We start from the raw sequence: 21,085 nt of genomic DNA on the forward strand, positions 1-21,085 counted from the left end.
CACAGTTTCTGTGGACCAGGAATTTGGGAGCAGCTTGGCTGGGTGGTTCTAGCTTGGGATCACTCAAGAAATTGCAGTCCAGGTGTTGATCAGGGTTGCAGTTACCTGAAGACTTGGTCTTGGGCTAGAGCACTCACATGCACGGTGGTGCTGGTTATTGGCAAGAAGCCTCAGATCCTGTCTGAGTGGACCTCTCCTAGTACTGCGTAAATGTCTTAACAACACAGTGACTGTCTTCTCCCAGAGCAGTCAGAGAGGGCTGGGCAGAAGCTGTCCTTTATGGTTTTTTTTAAAGATTTTATTTATTTATTTGACAGGGAGAGAGCAAGAGAGCACAAGCAGGGGGAGCGGCAGGCAGAGGGAGAAGCAGGCTCCTCACTGAGCAGGGAGCCCGATGCAGGGCTCGATCCCAGGACCCTGGGATCATGACCTGAGCCGAAGGCAGATGCTTAACCGACTGAGCCACCCAGGTGCCCCAAGAAGCTATCCTTTATCCTTTATATTTTATGACTAGTTTTGGTGGTCACATAGCCTCACGCCCCATTCTAGTCATTAGAATAAGTGTGTGCTGCACATTTAAGGGGGCCGGCTTTGAAGGGATGAGGAAACATCAAAGCTCATGCACAGTGTTTTCCTCATTTTTTCATCCGTTCACTAATTATTTATCAAGTCTGCTCTGTCCCAGGACTCCAGATACAGAAACGTAAGACAAATAAGGCTTGATCTCAACCCTCGAGGAACGTGTTGTGCAGGTGGAATGATAGCTCTGATTTGGGCAGTGCTTTACAGCCTCATGAGGACTTTCACATATGTTCGTATTTATCCATGCTGGTGACCCGCTGTGATCACTGTGGCCAGCGGCAGCCCCATTGCCCGTCTCCTCCGGGGCTCAGATGATGGGGGATTTTCTTAAGTTGATAGAACTTGACTTTGATCCCAGCAATTCTGACTACGAATCCCTTGCTCTTTCTCCTGCCACGGGCTGTGTTCCTGTGGCTACTGGATCAACCCCTGCCTCAGAGGAGAACACTGAGGCTGCAGTCACTGGGGAGCTCTCGATACTGCCTCGGTTTTTCACCACACTGAGCTGTCCTCCAGGGAGGACCACCCTAAATACTCCATTGACAGTCGCTATTGTCTTTCTTCTTGCAGAAAGCCCTGGGTGTGCGGCAGTACCATGTGGCCTCAGTCCTGTGCCAACGGGCCAAGGTGGCCATGAGCCACTTTGAGCCCCACGAGTACATCCGCTATGACCTGCTGGAGAAGAACATTGACATTGTTCGCAAACGGTAAGGCTGTGGGGGGAAAGCTGTAGAGACTTCCCCAGGGTGTTGCTTCTGCTTCCTGCCCCTTTCAGGCAGCACAGGAGGTGCTTGGTAAAGGATGGCTAGTGAAGGCAGGAGGATCAAGGCCTTTGGGGTACGAAGTTCCCTGCTGCGGAAAGGCACTGCAGATTGGTGATGGGCCTTGGTCTTCTCTGCCAAGGAAAAATCCATCAAGAAGCCTGGTGATTTGGGCCATCGGGAAGGTCTCAGACGCTCTTTGGTGCTGTGGCCTGAACCTCCCAACAACCCTTTCCAGGACAGACTCCCGACCCTGAGCCAGCCCCCTAGGATCCACCGGACCCAAAGGCTAGAATTGTATTTCCTTTTCAGTGTGTAGCCTAGAGGAGAGCTCAGGCGTGAGACCCAGAAGAAAGCTCAGGTGGGATCTTGAGCATATCTTTTTCTCTGGGCCTCTTTCCTCATTTGGTAAGATGGTGGCCATTTTTGCACTGCTGTCCTGTGTCCCAGGTCCTGGGCTAGATGCTGGCACCGGAAGGTTGTATGTGATGCCACAGGAGGATGAAAGGGCGGGGGGGGTGGTGCCGGTAGCACATAGCAGCCAGCACTGCCCCCAGAGCGCAAATGACTATAGACAGGACTGGGCGCTTGCCCACTTGGTGACCGTGACCCTGGGAGCAGGAGAGAATAAATGTGAATATACCCATTATAGCCAAGGAACAGGCTCAGTGGAGAAGCAACTTGCCCAAGGTCATACAGTGAGCAAGTAGTGGGACCTTGTTTCCCCGCCCTCATGTAGCGCTCTAGCCCCCATCCCACACTCCCTCTCAGCTGCCGCTTGGCTTCCTCTTTACTGGTATCCTCGCTTCGGTTTTGAGAGGGAGGGACTATCATAGTCTGTATCTCTAGCAGCCTCCAGCCTGGCATCACCTGATTATAGTAAGAACTGATGAATGTTTATCAAGGATGGCTGTAATAATAGTAGCTGCCTGAGTGTCCAGTTTGTTCTAGGCACTTCACATACATTTTCTTTTCTTTTAAATATTTCATTTATTTATTTGATACAGAGAGAATGAGAGACAGAGAGCATGAGAGGGAGGAGGGTCAGAGGGAGAAGCAGACTCCCTGCCGAGCAGGGAGCCCGATGCGGGACTCGATCCCGGGACTCCAGGATCATGACCCGAGCCGAAGGCAGTCGCTTAACCAACTGAGCCACCCAGGCGCCCTACATTTTCTTTTCTTCTCAACAACCCCTAGAGGTTGTTACTATATCTGCCTCCCCATTTTGCAGATAAGGAAATCGAGTGTCAGATTGGGGAAATAGCCAGTCTGAGGTCATACATCTGTTGAGTGGTTGGACCCAAACGCAAGCCAGTTCTGTCTGGCTCCATTGCCTCCCACTGTTTTTTTCTGGCATTTTTGTGTGGGTTTCGTCTAGGCTGCATGTTGGAATCACCTTAGAAGCTTTTTTTTTTTAAGGTTTTATTTATTTATTTGAGAGAGAGCATGAGGTGGGGGAGAGGCAGAGGGAGAGGGGGAAGCAGGTTCCCCGTTGAGCAAGAAGCCCGATGTGGGGCTCGCAGAACCCCGAGATCATGACCTGAGCCGAAACCAGGAGCTGAAACCATAATGGAGTGAACCACCCAGGCATCCCACCTTGGAAACTCTTATCTATTTTTAAAAGATTTAATTTTTAAAAAAGATTTTATTTATTTTATTTTTAGAGAGAGCGAGCGAGGGAGCGCATGCATGAGCAGGGGGAGGAGCAGAGGGGGATGGAGGGACGGGGAGGAATCTCAAGCAGATTCTGTCCTGAGCTAGGAACCTGATGTGTGGCTGGATCTCAAGACTCTGAGGTCATGACCTGAGCCGAAACCAGGAGTCAGACGCTTAACTGACTAAGCCACCCAAGTGCCCCAAAAGATTTTATTTTTAAGTAATTTCTCCACCCAACATGGGGCTCGAACTCACAGCCCCGAGATCAAGAGTCACATGCTCCACCAATGGAGCCAGCCAGGCGCCCCAACTCGGAAACTTTTAGAACTACCATCACCTGGGCCCCAATTCCGATTCAGTTGGTGTAGGCCTTACTCCTCAAAATGTGGTCCGTGAGTCAGCAGCACAGCGTCACCCTGGGAACTGGTTAGAAGTGAGGCTCTTCAAAACAGATTAGTGGATGAAAATGTAAGAATGTTGTAGAAGGCCAGGGGACTTGCAGAGGGACTCTTCCTCCACCTTGTGTTCATGACAGAAGGGGCCCAATTCTGTTCTTGGGAAACTAGGTCTCTATCATCCAGTAAAGCAGAGGGACAGACGGACACAGAGGACCCATTTTTGCCATCCCTAGTTACTCCTTAAGGAAATGTGGCGCTGAACTCGTCCTTAGGCTTTTGTCATTGTCAGGCTTTTTTGTACAACTTGAGGCATTTGCTGTCAAGGTCTTTGGTTTTAAAGCCCATGTGCTATTTTTCGTCTCCCCTGGGGCTGGGAAAGAGGGGCTGTGCTCTGTGCAGTGAGTCACCAGCCTTGCTGCCATTAAAGGGGGCAGGCTGTCCCTCAGGCCAGTGCTATTTTTATTCGAGGTTCTCATGACAGCAGAACTGTAGAGCTCTTCAGAGTTGCCAGTGCTCTGCTGCTGTCCACCGAGCCAGCTCCTTAGGCTGCTCCTGCTCTCGGGATTAGATCAGCGTGGGAGTGGGGCGCCGGAACCTGGGCTGTCAGAGGGGGTTTCTCTGCTTTCCCAGCAGAGTCCTAGCGGTGACAGCCCTGAGAATGAGTAATCGAGCACTTTGCAGAGCCTGGGCCTGGTTCTAGCTTCCAGGTGTTCCAGAGAGACGGCTGAGCCACACTGCTCGGCTCCTTGCATCCTGGCTCTGCCCCTCGCTGGCTCGTGACCCGAGGTGGGTTCCTTCACCTCGAGGTGCTTCAGTCTCCTCATCCTGGTCTTGAGGAGCCGGTGGCTCGTGTACATTAAAGCACTTAGAGCCATGCTGAGCTAAAAGGACGTGCTGTGAGGAAATGAATCTGTGGTGATAGAAGGCAGGTCACTCTTTGCTTGGGGGATGGGGACAGGAGGGGGGATGACAGAGGGCCACACGAAAACTTTTGGGGCTCATGGATGTGTTCATTATCTTGATTGTGGTGATGAGTTCACAGGTGTGTATGTACATCAAGACTAACAAATTGGGGCGCCTGGGTGGCTCAGTTGGTTAAGCGACTGCCTTCGGCTCAGGTCATGATCCTGGAGTCCTGGGATCGAGTCCCGCATCGGGCTCCCTACTCAGCACGGGGTCTGCTTCTCCCTCTGACCCTCTTCCCTCTCGTGCTCTCTGTCTCTCATTCTCTCTCTCTCAAATAAATAAATAAAATCTTTAAAAAAAAAAAAAGACTAACAAATTGTATACTTTAAATACGTGCAGTTTATGGCGTGCCAATGACACCTCACTAAAGCTGTTTAAAAACAAGTGCCACATAAGCCCCAACTCTCCTCTCGTTCCTGTCCAAGCGCCAGACTTGAGAGATGGGTTGGCGAGCTCCCTGAGACGAGCGAGCGGTGGCTGGCCTGGTTACACACTGGGATCAGTGGTAGGGTCAGGTCGAAACCCAGAGCCTCTGACTCCTTCGTTTGATACTGTTTTTCTTTCCTGGCTTGTCGGGTGTGAGTGAACTGCACCCCTTCCCAGGAGGCCTCAGGTTTGGGAGGCGATTGTGAGGTCCAGCCAGCGCTGCTGGGGCAGGCAGAGGGGAGCCTGCTGGGTGGCGCGGGGCAGCCAGGTTGAGTGGGCGACAGCAGGGAGCCTCAAGGTGGGTGGCTGAGGGTCCTGCCCCAAGCGCAGTCTCCTGGCGGGGGGGCGGGCAGCTGGTGAAGAGGCCACCAAAGCCTGGCAGGGGCTGCACCTCCCCAAGAGCCAGGTTTGGACTGCCCCTTTGGCCCTGACGAGGAAGGGAGGGGTGGGACGTGCAGGGAGAGGGGTTCTAGGAAGAAGGTCTAGTGAGGGGCGGGAGGCGCTGACTGGGTCTCTGTTCTTGAGAGCTGACAGCCATGCCTGTCTGAATGGGTGAGAGCAAGTAGGGCTAATGGGAAAGGCTTTAGCACGACAGTGTGAGCGCCAGAGGGTTGTGGGTGGCGGGCAGGGCAGGTTGGGTGAGGGGCATGCTGGTGGGATCCCCTGTGTCTTACTGGGGCTGAGGGCACAGGGGAGGTGGCCGTGGACAGAGAGAATTAGAGGACCCAAAACAAGACTCCGGCGGTGAGCTTGAGCTGTTACCACCACTGTGCTGAGTCTCCCTTCCCTCTTGCTTGTTTGATTAAATGACAAGGATACAATGAGGATTAAATAGTGAGATGTACATGTAATGGCTGCTCATCAGATAATAGTGGTCAGTATGCTGGAAAAGCAGGTATCCTTTAGGAAAAAACTACCCCGTCGACCTCCTGGGATGTTGTCACTTATTCATTGAGTACCTTGGAGCACCTGGTGAGTGCCGTGTGCCGGAAGGACTGCAGCGAGCAAGACTGATTTGTGTCCACCCTCATGGAGCGCAGGCACCCCGTCCCCGCCCACTGTCCCACTGTGTTGCCGTGGGACAGAGAGGGCGTGGCTGTGGGTGGGCAGGGGGATCGTGCAGCCCGCACCCCTCCCTCTCCCCCCAGATTGAACCGGCCTCTGACGCTCTCAGAGAAGATTGTATATGGACACCTGGATGACCCAGCCAAACAGGAGATTGAGCGGGGCAAGACATACCTGCGGCTACGGCCTGACCGCGTGGCCATGCAGGACGCCACGGCCCAGATGGCCATGCTGCAGTTCATCAGCAGTGGGCTGCCCAAGGTGGCCGTGCCGTCCACCATCCACTGCGACCATCTGATCGAGGCCCAGCTCGGGGGTGAGAAGGACCTGCGCCGGGCCAAGGTGAGCTGAAGGGGGCATCGGGACAGTGCGTGTGACATGGGATGAGAGGCAGATTCCTTGAGCTAGGCTCTTTGGTGTAGTCTTGTTTTAAACATTTTTGCTCTTCTCTAACTCTGAAAATACCTTTTGTTTATTGTGAGGATGTTAGAAGATAACAGAGAAAGCCTAAAAACAAAACAAAACCCCCCAAATCATCCTTAATCTTCCCACATTTAAAGGTATTTTTTTGTGGTCATTTTTCTGTTCTGCTAGAAAAATGTTGCAGACCGGCTTCTGGTACAAGAGGGTGGCTTAAATCTCCCTTCCTACCAGCCTCACCTGTGCGCTCACTCGCGCTCTCGGCCGACCCCCAGGACCCCGGCAGGGAGGCAGGCGGATGGCGTTGCTGTTCATGAATCCCAATCGGCTAAGGCCCTGTGCAGGGAAGCCCCCCTGTCTTGAGTGCTGTCCCTTACTGATTGGCCTCCTTGGGGGGCTTTCTTCTGGGAGTTTGCTTCATGAGGTAGAAACAGGTGTATGCCACATGGAATTGTTTTTTTTCCTTGAATTCCTCCCAGCCTTCCTTATGAAATCAGATTCCTGCTCCTTCCCCCAGCCTCTGCTTGTGGTAACCTTTGTGTGTGCCTGCTCTTGACCACAGCGGGTCTCTGCCAGCTCTGGACCTCCACCCTTTCTACCCCCTGCACTGGAAGTGGGTCCCCCTCTTGGGGGGCTGTTGGCAGGAGCTGAATGCTGGCAGGGCTGCCATTGAAAGTGCTCCAGCTCCCAGGGTCAGCAGAGCTCCCAGAGCCTCTCAGACCCATGGGAAACACTCTGTTTTCCCACTCGAGCCCTCTCTTCCCATCCTGGCCTGTCAGTCTGGGTCCTGGCTGATGGTAGCTCTTTTTCTACTCTGCTGAAAGAGCCCAGCCTGCTGGCCAGAGGTTTCCCTGTTAGCAGCAGCCGGGGTGGAATGTTACAGGGGCCCCTGCAGTGCTGGGAGCTGGCCGTGGCCAGGAACAGGGTCCTCTCCAGCCCTGGGGATGACTGCTCGCTGCAGGCCACTGCCTTCAGGGTCTGGCTCTCCCTTTACTTTATGGGTTCAGAATCTACCTTCTGGAGATGAGATTCACAGGATCATAGGATTTCAGTGTTTATTGAACACTAATGATGTGCTAGGAGCTGTGCTAGATGCTGGGGATACGGTGTGAACGAGATGGGGGCCCTGCCTTCGTGCATCTTAGAGTCTGATAGGGAGACAGACAGTAAACCATCACACAAGCAGGTAATTGCCGATTTGGTTATATCTTACAAAGGGGAGACCTAGAACTCTGTGAGAGTATAAGAAAAGAAGTCTAATTTATTTTATTTTATTTAAAAGATTTTATTTATTTGAAAGAGAGAGACACAGCGAGAGAGGGAACACAAGCAGGGGGAGTAGGAGAGGGAGAAGCAGGCCTCCTGCTGAGCAGGAAGCCTGACACGGGGCTCAATCCCAGGACCCCGGGACCATGACCCGAGTCGAAGGCAGACGCCTAACAACTGAGCCACCCAGGCGCCCCAAGAAAAGAAGTCTAATTTAGACTCTGGGGAGTAAGGGACAGCCTCTTGAGGATGTGACATGTAAGTTGAAACCAGCACAGATAAACTGATACTAACTGGAGGAAGAACATTCCAGGCAGAACAGTATATATAAAAACCCCAAGGCAGGAAGCAACTTGATGCATTTGTGCAGTTGAAAGGGGGCCCGTGGAAGAGAGGGTGGTGTGAGGTGGACGGGGGCAGGCACAGGCGGGGCCTTGAGGGTCACGGGCACCATCCTGGGAGTCCCCGAAGGGCTTAAGCAGAGGAGGGTTATGGTCAGATTTACATATATTTGTAGAGTCCCTTCGGTTGGGGATCAGAGAGACAGAGTGACCTACCCAGGGTCACACAGCCAGAGAAGGCTCTAGGCTGAGTTCAGGCCAAGACTCTGCTGCACCATCCTGTCCCCCTTTGCCACCTCCACCACTTGCCCATACGTAAGAACACGTACTCAGACACACAACCACTCCTCCTGCCCTTGGTGCCAATGTTATAAGTGACTGATTTGAATAAAAAAGCTGTCGTAGTAATGATTAATCGGAGAGACCGCTCCGGGGGCCCAAGTTTTTTGTGTGCTGTTCTTTTGCCTGGGGGTACCCAGTGGGCCTCAGAAGGAGGCATGGCTGGTCTGGAGTTTAAATGAAGGAGGCTGCGTGGTCTTGAGGGTGTGCTACTGAGGGCCAGGGAGCTGACAGTGTGAGTCCCTCTGCCTTGGAGTGTGGATCTCCCATGCCCAGAGGCCAGCATGTCTCACTGCCTGGTTCCTCCTTTGGGACTCTGTGCAGTCTGCCCTGGTCCCTTCCCTTGTGTCACTGGAGTCTCCCCTGTCCAAGAAGATACCGTGTTTTCCAGGTAGACCCTGACCTCGTATCACCTGTGCTGGGAAGCCTTCCCTGCCCACTGAAGAAGCCACCTTCCAATTCCAGGCAGAGTGGGCACAGCCCGTCCTGTTGTGTTGTTGAAATCTGCATTCAAGAACATGGTCCATTTGACAGTCTTTCATCTGGGGCCCATCAAATGTATTAGCCTCCTTCATGTGCCAGATGCTGGTGTTCCTAGATGTCCTCTTCCTTATGAGGGAGGAAGCTCTATTTTATATTAGAACGTAACTCTTTGGTTATGTGGGTGCACAGGCCTGGTTTCAAACCCTGGGATTTAATTCAGGGATCTCCAGCAAGTTATTTCATTTTGAGACTGTTTTTTGCATCTGTAAAGTGGCCTTGATGACAGTACCTTCCCTCTTTCGTGGGACGGATTGTGAGGATGTTTAGTGCAGTGGGCATTCAATAAATGTTAGCCAGGATTACTGACATTGCCTTAAATGAGGCATCCGAGGCTTAGGTGGAGAAACAGCCCTTGCGTGAGTTACAGTGGGACTGGAGCACCCACTTGATCCCACTGCTTCCCTTGGACAGCCCCCTTCCCCCAACACCATATCCCAGTTAGACTGTCCTGTGGTGGTGTGCCCCTCACTGCTGGCCTTGACTGAGGACTTGAGTGCCAGAGGGACCCTTAGAGATGACGTAGCCAAGTTCCTTCTACAAATAAGGAAACTGAGATCAGGGTACAGAAGGGACTTGCGCCAGACCCACTCCCTGGCCAGGTGTCACAGAACTGAGGCTCTGTCTGCTCTCTTGCCTTTGTCCCTAGGCCAGCCAGCTGAGACTGGGCCAACATCCAGGCCCTTTTGGAATCATTTGTAGAAGGCCTCCAGTAGAGGGCCTGTTTTCATAGCGCCAGCATTTCAGAGTTGCAGGGTGAGGGTGGGCGGGGTGGGGGGTGAGCAAGGGTTGTTCCAGACACACACTGTGTTACTAATGCTCTGGTTATTGATTTGTCTCACTAGGACATAAACCAGGAAGTGTATAATTTCCTGGCAACCGCGGGTGCCAAGTATGGCGTGGGCTTCTGGAGGCCTGGCTCTGGAATCATTCACCAGGTAAAGCAGGGCTTGGCCTGCCTTTCTGGGGGAAGGGCCCTTAGGGAACCAGAGAGCATCTCCTGGCCTACAGGAGCAGAAAGCCAGAGGCTCAGGGGGTGGAGGGGGGTTGTATCATTTTTTTGTCTGGCTTTTTCCCACGAGTGTTATTCCTTGTTGCATGGACAGCTGACATTTGATGGGTGCGTTCTGTGTGCAGGCACTAGACTTAGCACTTGACAGATGATAATGTACTCGTTGTTCACCACAACTCTATGAGGTAGGTGGTTTCATTATTTGTGCCTCACAGATGAAGAAACTGAGGCACAAAGAAGTTAATCCACTTGCCCAGGGACAACTGGCTGAGGGTGGAGGCAGGATTTGCCTCCGGGAGTCAGTGCTTTGCACCGTGGGCTGCAGGCTCGCCTCCCATCACACCAGGGGTTCTTACCCCTTTGGGCCCCTTATTCTGTAGGATGGAGGTGCCCCAGGCCACGTGGCTTTGTCAGCCAGGAGTTCTTCCGGGGTCTCCTGAAGGATGGATGATCTTTTGATGGGCGATTTTGTCTCTGCAAGTGCAAGTGTGTGTGCATGTGTTTCTAGGGAGATAGGTACTTCGCTTTCATCCAAGGTGACTAGTTTGTGGGGTGTGCACTGGTTTGTGTGTCCATTTGCCGTCCATCCTGTATGTGTGAGACCTGCCTCTTTACACCTTTCCAAGGTGACCCTTCTCCCCACCTCCATCCCAGGCCTCCTTCAAAATGAGGTAAGTTAGGCTGTAATCTGACCCTGCATGGGCTCCAGCACTGCCCCACTCCGAAACCAGAACCCTTGGATCACTGCTCTGCCCTTTCGAGCCATTGCCCTTGCCAGGAAGGGACTGCCTGGGAGTGGCAGGTCACAGCTGTCTGCAGGGTGTAGAAAGCCTCTCTCAGCAGTAGGGCTAGGGAGTCAGGTGGATCCAACTTTGGACTTTGATCGCGAAGGGCACCCCAATCCAAGGGTCTCCCTTTCTACCCCATTAGAAATACCCAGGCCTTTTTGGCAGCTCCTGGGCAAAGTTTGGGGCTATGAGTGATGGCAGCTCACAGCTGCCCCTGGCCACCAGCTAAGTGTACAGCGTGATATATTTTTTCCTTTATTTTAAATTATTATTATTATTTTTTTTTTTTTTTTTTAAGATTTTTAAAATTTATTCCTTTGACAGAGAGAGACACAGAGAGAGAGGGAACACAAGCAGGGGGTGGGGGAGAGGGAGAAGCAGGCTTCCCGCCGAGCAGGGAGCCCGATGCGGGGCTTGATCCCAGGACCCTGGGATCATGACCTGAGCCAAAGGCAGATGCTTAATGACTGAGCCACCCAGGCGCCGCTTAAATTATTATTTTATTATTTTATTTTTAATTTTTTTATTAAAATATTTACTTATTTTAAACAGTGCGGGGGAAGGGGCAGAGGGAGAAGAGAATCTCAAGCAGATACCACACTGAGTGCGGAGCCCGACGTGGGGTTTGATCCCAGGACCCTGAGATCATGACCTTAGCTGAAGGCAGACACTTAACAACTGAGCCACCCAGGCGCCCTATTTTTATTTTTTTAAAGATTTTATTTATTTATTTGAGAGAGAGCAAGAAGGAGCACTCATGCACACACGCAGGGAGAGGAGGAGAGGGAGAAGCAGACTCCCCACTGAGCAGGGAGCCAGAAACAAGGCTCCATCCCAGGACCCTGGGATCATGACCTGAGCCGAAGTCAGACACTTAACCATTTGAGCCGCCCATGCACCCCTATTTTTCCTTTAAAAAGAAAATTCCCATGAAGCATGTGATCTCTGTGCAGCTTTGATTTTTCTCTTCCCCTTGATGTCAGGCCATCAGCAGTTTTCATCCACCATGTCTAAACCAAACCTTAACCCCTTTCCCTCTGCTTTGAATGTCCTGTGCCCAGGCCTGGCACATCCTTCCTCCTCCACATCTCTGCCTTTTGGTTACCTCTCTGAAGCCCCCCTGCCCTCCCTTGTGCCCAGCATCAGAGCACCCTTATGTGATCCTCTGTGGGACCCCTTCACGTTATGATCCCTGTATGTGCCAGGACCTTCTGCACCAGACCACGTGCTCTGGGGACAGAGACTGCACTTTACCGATTCCTCTGTAGCTCTGGGCTTGGAGCCAGGTAGGTAGAGACTAGGTCCACAGTGTACACATGTGTTGTGTGGGTGGATGGCTAATGTACACTAATCCTCTCCTCCCCCATCCACATCCAGCTGCCCGAGGAGGTCACTGTCACAGTCAGTTTCATTGTGACACTTTGTGCAGTCCTCGGGTCTGCACTAACCCCTTCCTTTTGGACATGGACCATGTTGGTGGTCTGCACTGTGTAGATCACTCTGAATTTTGTGTGTCTGCTCTTCATGATCAGACTTGCAGAACCTTGAGGAGCCTTATATTAACTAGGTTTAAACTTTGGTTTGTGGTTGGGGCAAGGAGTCCAGAGAAATGAAACAGTTGAGCAGTGTCCTGTCCAACAGTTGTTTGCCCAGGATTTCCTCTTGGTTGGCCTTTTCTCCCAGCCAGCTGTCACCCTCCTGAGGAAGGAACCAGCCCTTCTAACTGCCGGCATCCTGAGAGGCAAGACCCCTCGCTCCTTGCTGAGTCTGCTGGGAGATGTGTATCCCAGGGCAGGGGCCCTGGGGTTTCTGTAATATTCCATGGAGCCTGTCCACCATGAGGCAGGCCGGACCATTCATGGAGCCTTTCACGTCTCTGACCTCCTTTGCCCTTCCCAACATCCGAGTGTGTGCTACAAAAGAATAAATAGAAGTACTGCCTCTCACAGGCACGATTACAACTTAATACACATAATCCCAGGGGCGCCTGGATGGCTTAGTCGTTAAGTGTCTGCCTTTGGCTCAGGTCATGATCTCAGGGTCCTGGGATCGAGCCCGGCATTGGGCTCCCTGCTCCGCGGGAAGCCTGCTTCTCCCTCTCCCACTCCCCCTGCTTGTGTTCCCTCTCTCGTTGTCACTCTCTGTCAAAAAATAAAATCTTTAAAAAAAAATACACATGATCTCATTGAGTTATCACTGTGAGCACTATGGGCTGTTTCTATGAGGAAATAGACCTGGAAGGTGAAGTGACTTGCCCGAGGTCCCACACCTACTAGCAGGCAGTGGGTCTGGGGCTCAGACTAAGGGCCCCTTGGCCAGGGCTTTTCCAGTAATATCCTGTGGCCTCCGATGCCTGGATGGGGGGGCAGGGCTGCTCTGGGATAGCTGTACCTCCGCAATCAGATGTTTTGGGGAAATGCTCACTGCCAGCACCTTCCCAAGCTGGGAAGAGGCCCTCGATGAAGGAGCCATTTTGAACAGGAAAGGGGAGGAGGAGGAGGCAAGGCAGCATCTACATGAGCAAGTCCCTTCAATTATCAGAGCCACTTCCAGGCCTTGGGTTGGGGAGGCATTGTCTGTACTTGCTTTCAGTTCAGCAGCAGAAGAGCCCAGGGCCTGTGCTCCTGTCGGGTCTCCGGTGCTTCCTTGCGGACACTGGAGCCAGCTCCTGAAGGAATTGTCCCCCCGAGAAGCCCAATAGGCACGTGCCACGCCCAGGCAGTCGGCCACGTGAGATGGGGAGCAGGTGTCAGGAGCACCTGTAGGCAGTCACATTTGTCACAGGACACATTCCTGTATCTCTGCTCGTCTGGTTCTCACTGTGATTCTAGGGTCAAGGCGGTGCAGGTGTTCTTGGTTCCATGCCGCAGACACGGACATTGGGGCACGAGGAGGCACTTGCAAGCCCAAATCAGACTAGTCCAGGACTATCAGAGCTGGTCAGGGGCCCGGGCTTCCTGTCTCTCTTCCAGCCACCCTTGAGAGGCTCTGTCCTGGAGGGGTGCCTGGGAATGGCCCAGAGAGCAGCTTTGCCGGACCCTTTTGGTCCCTACTTCTGTTCTCTGATGAGGGCTTTTAGGCTGAAGATCTTGGGGTCTTTTTTTTTTTCAGATCATTCTGGAAAACTATGCATACCCTGGGGTTCTTCTGATTGGCACTGATTCCCACACCCCCAATGGCGGTGGCCTGGGGGGCATCTGCATTGGAGTCGGGGGTGCTGATGCAGTGGACGTCATGGCCGGGATCCCCTGGGAGCTGAAGTGCCCCAAGGTGAGGAATAGGGAAGGGCTCTTTTAGCCGTGGCTGCAGAGGGGTGGTTGATGGGGAGGCGTGGGAGCCTGTGGGACCCAGATGGGATGAGGGAATAGTTCAGACTCAGACCTCTCTGAGAGAGAGGCAGGGGTAAATAAGCAGGAATGGGAATCCCAGCAGGCAGACCCTTTTGGTTGGAGCATGACACCTGGCGCCTAATTGCTGTCTCGCTCCACCTGTTCAGGTGATTGGTGTGAAGCTGACGGGCTCGCTCTCCGGTTGGACCTCCCCCAAAGATGTGATCCTAAAGGTGGCGGGTATCCTCACCGTGAAAGGTGGCACGGGTGCCATTGTGGAGTACCACGGGCCTGGTGTAGACTCCATCTCCTGCACGGGTGAGGAGGGTGGCCATGTGACCTCGCCCGCAGCCTGTGTGGGGCCTGACGGGGCCTGTCGTTGAGCCATGGAAGCCGTGAATGGCCTTCCTCCGAGAACCCATCCAGTTTGGGGACTTGGATGGACACCTAGAGGTGGGGGGTATTATCTAGTCAAGGTCCCTCAGTACATTTCAGCTGCCATAGCACTGGGCTGCCTTGGGGGACCCGGAAAGGGAATGCCAGAGAGGACGGAGGTGGTGGTGGGAATGGGGAGTCAGAGCCAGGGCTTCATTCACAAAGCAACCCCCTTCCCACATCTTCCCTGGAGCCTCACTCAGATCCCTTGAATTAGACTTAACACCTACTAGGCTCTAAGAGCAAGTAAGTAGGAGCCGGCCCCTTTTCCTCATCACTCCAGGTGAGCTGGCTTCAATGCCTGGGCGCTCCGGAGTGCAGGGAGACTTGGAACAAACCTTCCAGATGGTCCAGTCCAGACTTCCCCAGGTCCAGAGCCCCCACAGGGCTCCTGTTCAGCTGGCCCTTCTCCCCTCCAGAGATGGGGGCTCAGTCTTACAGGTAGCCCTTACTGCCACTGGACAGCTCAGTTTGGAAGTGGATAACAATCCTAGTCCCATGCCCCCAGCAACCCCCTGAGACTAGTGTCCTGGTACAGTCAGGACATCTGTAAGCCTCACCGTTTCTGGGTGAGGCTCTGTGGTCCAGACAGTGGATGTCCTTCCAGTCTTATTGCTGGAAAACCTGAGACCCAGAAACATTTCCACATAGCACCGTGGTGTGGCTGAAAGGAGAGCAGGCCTGGACACCAGGCAGGTGGACCTAGACCCGAATGCCAGTGCAGCACCTGCATGTGCTCTGTGGCATGGCCTCGGACCTCTCTGAGCCAGTTTGCTCACCTGCAGAATGGCCACAGTAACAGCTGGGCCGGCTGGCCAGGTCAGCCTTCAGTACACAGCGGCCGTCTGGTCACCTGAGCAGCACTGCCAGGCCCAGAAGTGGAACCTGGCTGGGAGGGGCTGAATCTTATGTTCTGTCTGTGGGCCCTGGTTTTAACCCTGGGCCACGAGGGACAAGTCTGCCTGCTGCCACAGGATGGCTGCGTGGGCGAAGGAAGGAAGGACACGAGCTCCCCGGGGTGAAGATGTGTGTGCGCACCCAGCAGGTGTGTGGGACCCATGCCCAGCTGCTCCGCCCGCCTCACAGGCTCTGTTTCTCTACAGGCATGGCGACAATCTGCAACATGGGTGCAGAAATCGGAGCCACCACGTCGGTGTTCCCTTACAACCACAGGATGAAGAAGTACCTGAGCAAGACAGGCCGGGAGGGTGAGCCGGCAGGGCCGGGGGGGAAATGGCAGGACAGTCATGTTGCATGGAGACCCCTGAGCTAAACCTTTCCCTTCGGGGCAGGGTCTTTAATCTCGTGTTTCCAGTCTGGCTTCAGAGGTCCTGAGAAGCCCCCACAACGGTGTGAAAAATTACGTGTGTGTGTGTGTGTGTGTGTGTTACTGTTTCTGAGTAGAGTGTCTGTGGCTCCACCAGCTTCTCGAAGGGCCTGGCATCTGAGATACCTCTGCCTTGGGATTGGAATTTAGTTCTACCTGAAAGGATGGCCAAGTCCAGGGTCTTTTTGGTCTGGTCCCTGGTGCCCCCTACAGGAAGCTCTGGAAATGACACGAATCTGCTTCTATTTATGATTCCTGCCCAGTAGGAGGAAAACATTTGGAACCAGAACCACTTCCTCAGCCTCCCCCACAATTTTCCTGAGGTTCTAGCTTGGCTTCTTTGAAACTCAGAGGAAGAAATAGGGCCTGTGGGAGGGATCATTGGAGCCTCCAAAGGGAGGTGAGCAAGGGTGGTTGGTGGAACCAGAAGCCAGGGGTCATGGGCAGAGCTTGTCCAGTTGCTTCCAAGAGCTGCACACATGGAGTCCTACCTGGCCGTCCCATCCCTCTCTTTCATTATCAGGTACCTTCTCCTTCAAAATTCAGTGTTTCTCATTTCCAGGAAGCCTTCCCTGACGCTGAACCTCAGTTGTTACTTCTGTGTCCCCATGTTCCAGTCCTTCCTAGAAAAGTTCCATGTTCCTGTGTGTCTCGTATTGACGCTCCTGCCGGCCCAACCACAAGCCAAAGTTTAAACCTAGTTAATATAAGGCTCATTGATAACTCCTTCATTAGATTGTGTTCTCCTTGAGGGCAGGGACTGTGTCCTGTGCCGTTTTCACTGTTTCTCCAGGGAACTGGCTCGAATGGCTGGGTGTATGGATGGGTGGATGGTCTCATGACCAGGTTCTGTCCCACATGCTTTAATCTCCCTCCCTTACTGGTTTCAGACATTGCCAAACTAGCTGATGAATATAAGGATCACTTGGTACCTGACCCTGGCTGCCATTATGACCAACTGATTGAAATTAACCTCAACGAGGTGAGGAAGGCAATTGGGTCCAAGGAATTTCTGAGGGTGGGGAGTTCAGGCCCCATCTGGGGACTCCTAGGGGGCCCTGCCTGCACACCCAGCAGGGTAGTTGGGCCTTTGGTTCCCCAGTGCCCCTGCAAACTGCTGCCCAAATCAGGCTGCAGTTGGGTGGGAGAGGAGGCTGTGGCTGCTGATTCAGAAACTGGCTCAGTTTGCCTCCACCTTGGCGTTAACAGAAGCCAAGACTTTGCCCTGGAGTTTGCTTTGTTATCTGAGTTCAGAGGTCATGGCCCAAGATTCCTAGGCCTGGGCAGCGTTTGGCACCCTGGGACCGGCAGACCAGAGCGAGCGTCTGGAAGGCGGAGGAAAGGCACGCTGGAGGAAAGGAAGCAGCCGAGTAGACTGGTTGAAGGTTTAGGCCCTGAAGACAGTCTTCATGAGTTCAAATCCTAATTCCTGACCCTGCCACCTGAAGCCTGTGACCTTGAGCAAGTTCCTCAACCTCTTTTGGCCTCACTTTATCATGTGTAAAATCTCAGGTGGCCATGGGACCTGAATGCGCTAATTCACGTAGTAATATTTGGGCACATGTATTGAGAGCCGTGTGTAGGCGCTTTGCTAAGTGCTTTGCATTTATTGGCAAGTATTATTACAGACAAAGCACCTGGCTTTAAGTCTGTTTTTGTCATAAAATTGATGACAGAGCATCATAGTGTAGGAGACAATGGACTCATGATGCTGACTTCCTTCATTCCTTCCATGCTTTTGCCATCTCCTACTCTGTGACCTTGAGTGACCTTGAGCAAGGCACGCCATCTCCTTCATCTGCACAGTGGAGATAATATGAGCTTCACAGGGTTGGAGGGATCCCGCAGCTGGTGCGTGTACAGAGCCCACCACTCGGGTGTTTCCTGGGTTTGAGCTAGAAGTCGGCCTCCCAGGTCCTCTGTGATTACCTGGGGGAGTGGAAGCCACACAGCCTCTGGAGAACAGTCTAAGATTTCCATACTACGATTTGTTCTCTCCCCTTTGTTTTTTCAGCTGAAGCCGCACATCAATGGGCCCTTCACCCCTGACCTGGCTCACCCTGTGGCAGAAGTCGGCACCGTGGCAGAGAAGGAAGGATGGCCTCTGGACATCCGAGTGGGTGAGTACCTCCCACCCTGTTGGCTTCACAGGTTGTGGGACCAGGAGGCCTGCCCAGGGCTGCAGATGCCTGCCTGCGCTCGCCGTGGGCACTTCCTACAGGTACCAGGCACTTTCTGGAATAGTTTGTTTCTTCTTTATGGTTTTTTTAAAAACTTAGTTTTTTTGGTAATACCAAAAAGAAATACATGCTCTCATTGTAGTGAATATTCACAAACAGGTGAATTTTCAAAACTTCTCATCTTAACCCCCAACCAGAAACCAGCTCAAGGAGGTCCTGGAGGGGTTCTTTCTGTGTACGTGTACATACTGACATGTGTCTACTTTTGTTTTACAAACATTTCATCAGCCCAGCCCTGTTGCTTGATTTCCGTTCACATGCTTTACATGTACGGACACACTGGCATGTCATGATGACTGGCCCCTGTCACCGGACGGTGTGACTGGAGCGTGGACCACAAAGCCAGGTGGCCTCGGCTTAAATGTGGCTTGGGTACTACAGAGCTGGGCGACCATGAGCAAGTTACATTACCCACCTGTGCCTCGGTTCCCTGTCTGGAAAACAAGGGTGATACTGTGTTTACCTGTAAATGTTGGAGGGGCGGCAAGTTAACACGGTGTCTGGCGTAAAATAGTGCTGTGTGTTTTCCCTCAGTGGTTGAAGCAAATGTGCAAAAACGGTGGTGGTTTCATTAGAAGCAGATTGCTGAACTGCTGAGTGAAGACTATCTTGAGGGCTATCAATAATATGCCATCCAGTCTTCATTGACTTTTTGAATAACTATCACAGACTTTTAAAAAATAATTTTTTCTCCTTGATGATAAAACAATTAAAGAAGGAGAGAATGCTCAAAAGTATGAAAGAAGAAACTTTATCTCCTAAAAGCCCTGATCCAGCTGTGGTCACTGTTAGTATTCTGGAGTGAGCCCTCTGACTCACTTCACTGGCCACGTCGTTTTCCCCTGAATGGCTGGGCCGTGGAGCAGCCTGTCCTGTGGTGTTAGACAGTTGGATTGCTTCCAACTTGTCTCCGTTAAGAAGAGCCCCAGGCCCGGCACGGTTGGCGAACTCTTGACCAGGTCTGGATAGTTGAGGTCAGGTGGAGACCTCTGGTCCTGACCCCTGGCCCCACCACCCACAATGCACCAGGTCTGATCGGCAGCTGCACCAACTCCAGCTATGAGGACATGGGGCGCTCGGCAGCCGTGGCCAAGCAGGCGCTGGCCCATGGACTTAAGTGCAAGTCCCAGTTCACCATCACACCAGGCTCTGAGCAGATCCGTGCCACCATTGAGCGGGATGGCTATGTGAGTGCCCACACGCCCTGCCCCTGGTTCCCCCTCCCCACCGCTGAGCAACGTGGCTTCGGGCAGGACAAGCCACAGCCTTGTCAGCTGGGGCGGGTACAGGTCCCCCTGCAGCTGCCCCAGGGTTCCAGAACGGCTCTTCATCACTCAAGCTGCTGACCCACCCTTGCCCATCAGCCACCAGCCTGCCCCTGACCTTTCCGTGTCCTCCTCTCTGCAGGCACAAATCCTAAGGGAAGTGGGTGGCATCGTCCTGGCCAATGCCTGTGGCCCCTGCATTGGCCAGTGGGACAGGTGAGAGGTGCACCTCTGATAGGACAGCCAGTTGTGTCCTGGGGTCCAGAGCCCCAGATATTGAGGGGAAGTGTTACTGGGTGGAGAGAAGAGACTCAGCCCCAGGCCTGTAGCTTCAGGGGCTACTGCACACTGGAAAACTTTTCTAGGAAGGACTGGAAAGTTGGGCTGGAAGGAAAGAGGAAGGAGTGGCCACCTGGCTGAAGCCAGATGCAGCCAGGGGGTTTGAGGGAGCCGTGTGAACGGAGGCAGTGGCCCAGGGTCGGGAAAGTCAGGCCTTGGTTTGGGCTCTGCCTGCCTTACCTGTGGTCCAAGCAAACCTCTGGGCTCAACCAGGGTCCCTCCCGCTCTGTATGCGTGAGTCCCAGGGAGGAGGTGGCTGTTTCAGGGTCTTTCCGTTTCCCCCTCTTCTGTCATAAGCCAGGCAGGACGGGCTTGGTGACAAGGACAGACACGCTTAACCCTGTCTCCTCTGGCCTGGCAGAAAGGACATCAAGAAGGGGGAGAAGAACACAATCGTCACCTCCTACAACAGGAACTTCACAGGCCGCAACGACGCGAACCCCGAGACCCACGCCTTCGTTACGTCCCCGGAGGTGAGCCTGCCCGGCCGGGCCGTGACCCGGGACCGCCCCTGGGGCTGGGCGTCTGACCCCATGGGGCTGTGAGGGAGGGTTGGCATCGCAGAGCAAGGGGCTTTCTGGGTGGAAACCAAGAGCCACAGGCCTCAAGCGTCACGCTCCCTCTGCTCCCTGCCTGGCCCCCTCAACGGCCCGGGAGTCTGAGGGCCTTGTCGGCCACAGTTAGGGTCACAAGCCAGAGCTTGGAGTCCCTGCCCAGGACGAAGGGCAGCCCTGCCTCCACCCAGTCGTATGGCTTTGGCCAAGTCACTGTCCTTCTCTGTGCCCCAGGCTCCTGTCAGGATTACAGGAAAGTGCGGAAGGCGTGTGCACCGTCTCCTCCGGGAAGGCGGCCTCCGACTAGGAACGCTGATGCGCCAAGCACTCCAGGGCGCAGTGGCTATTTGGCCTCGGCCATTGGCAGCACACGGCCAGGCTTTCTTGCCTTCTTATTTTTTATATAAAAGATTTTAAGTCATCTCTACACGCCATGCAGGGCTTGAGCTCACAACCTCGAGATAAAGGGTTACACGCTCTTGTTTCTTGACTTTAAATGAGTGTTCCAGAAGTACTTTTAGCCCACAAAAGTGACTGAAGAGGTGGCGCCTTCCTTCCATGTCTTCAGCTGCCCATTTGGGAACGTTTTTGCCGCAGCGGCGTTTCTGTGCGAGGGCCCCAGCGCGTGCCCGTGACCTGCACCCCCAGAGACGTTCTTGCAGCTCTGGCCTCTGTGGGGAGGACTTGTGTGTGCAGAACTTAGATGTACCTGGGCTCCATTCCCCGTTTCCGTCTGGGCTCCTGCTAGGTTGGAGGGTGGGAGTGGTGTTTGGTACTAACCAGCAGTGGGCCACCTCCATTCCAGATTGTCACAGCCCTGGCCATTGCGGGCACCCTCAACTTCAACCCAGAGACTGACTTCCTGACAGGCAAGGATGGCAAGAAATTCAAGCTGGAGGCTCCGGATGCAGATGAGCTTCCCCAAGCGGTGAGCAGGTCCTGCCGCTCGCTGTGGGGCTAAGACACTCCTTCCTGGGCAGGCAGGATGGCACTGGCAGTGAGAATGAGGCAGCTCCGTGGGGGGGGCGGGGGGGGG

General features: G+C 53.5%; 1 protein-coding gene across 1 annotated transcript in view; it reads left to right on the forward strand.

Annotated features, from left to right (window-relative positions):
- Positions 1–21,085, forward strand: part of ACO2 (aconitase 2) — a 28,591-nt gene that overhangs the window by 3,903 nt on the left and 3,603 nt on the right. The window contains 12 exon segments of the mRNA XM_081819008.1: positions 1,129–1,289; positions 5,938–6,196; positions 9,606–9,698; positions 13,672–13,830; positions 14,057–14,207; positions 15,428–15,532; positions 16,542–16,633; positions 17,666–17,771; positions 18,921–19,078; positions 19,299–19,372; positions 19,857–19,968; positions 20,855–21,074. Of these exon segments, the coding sequence (XP_081675134.1) occupies positions 1,129–1,289; positions 5,938–6,196; positions 9,606–9,698; positions 13,672–13,830; positions 14,057–14,207; positions 15,428–15,532; positions 16,542–16,633; positions 17,666–17,771; positions 18,921–19,078; positions 19,299–19,372; positions 19,857–19,968; positions 20,855–21,074 (1,690 nt within the window).

This window comes from Leptonychotes weddellii, chromosome 5 (assembly GCF_054177405.1).
Source record: "Leptonychotes weddellii isolate Sample4059 chromosome 5, ASM5417740v2, whole genome shotgun sequence".
In the NCBI taxonomy this organism is placed as follows: domain Eukaryota; kingdom Metazoa; phylum Chordata; class Mammalia; order Carnivora; family Phocidae; genus Leptonychotes; species Leptonychotes weddellii.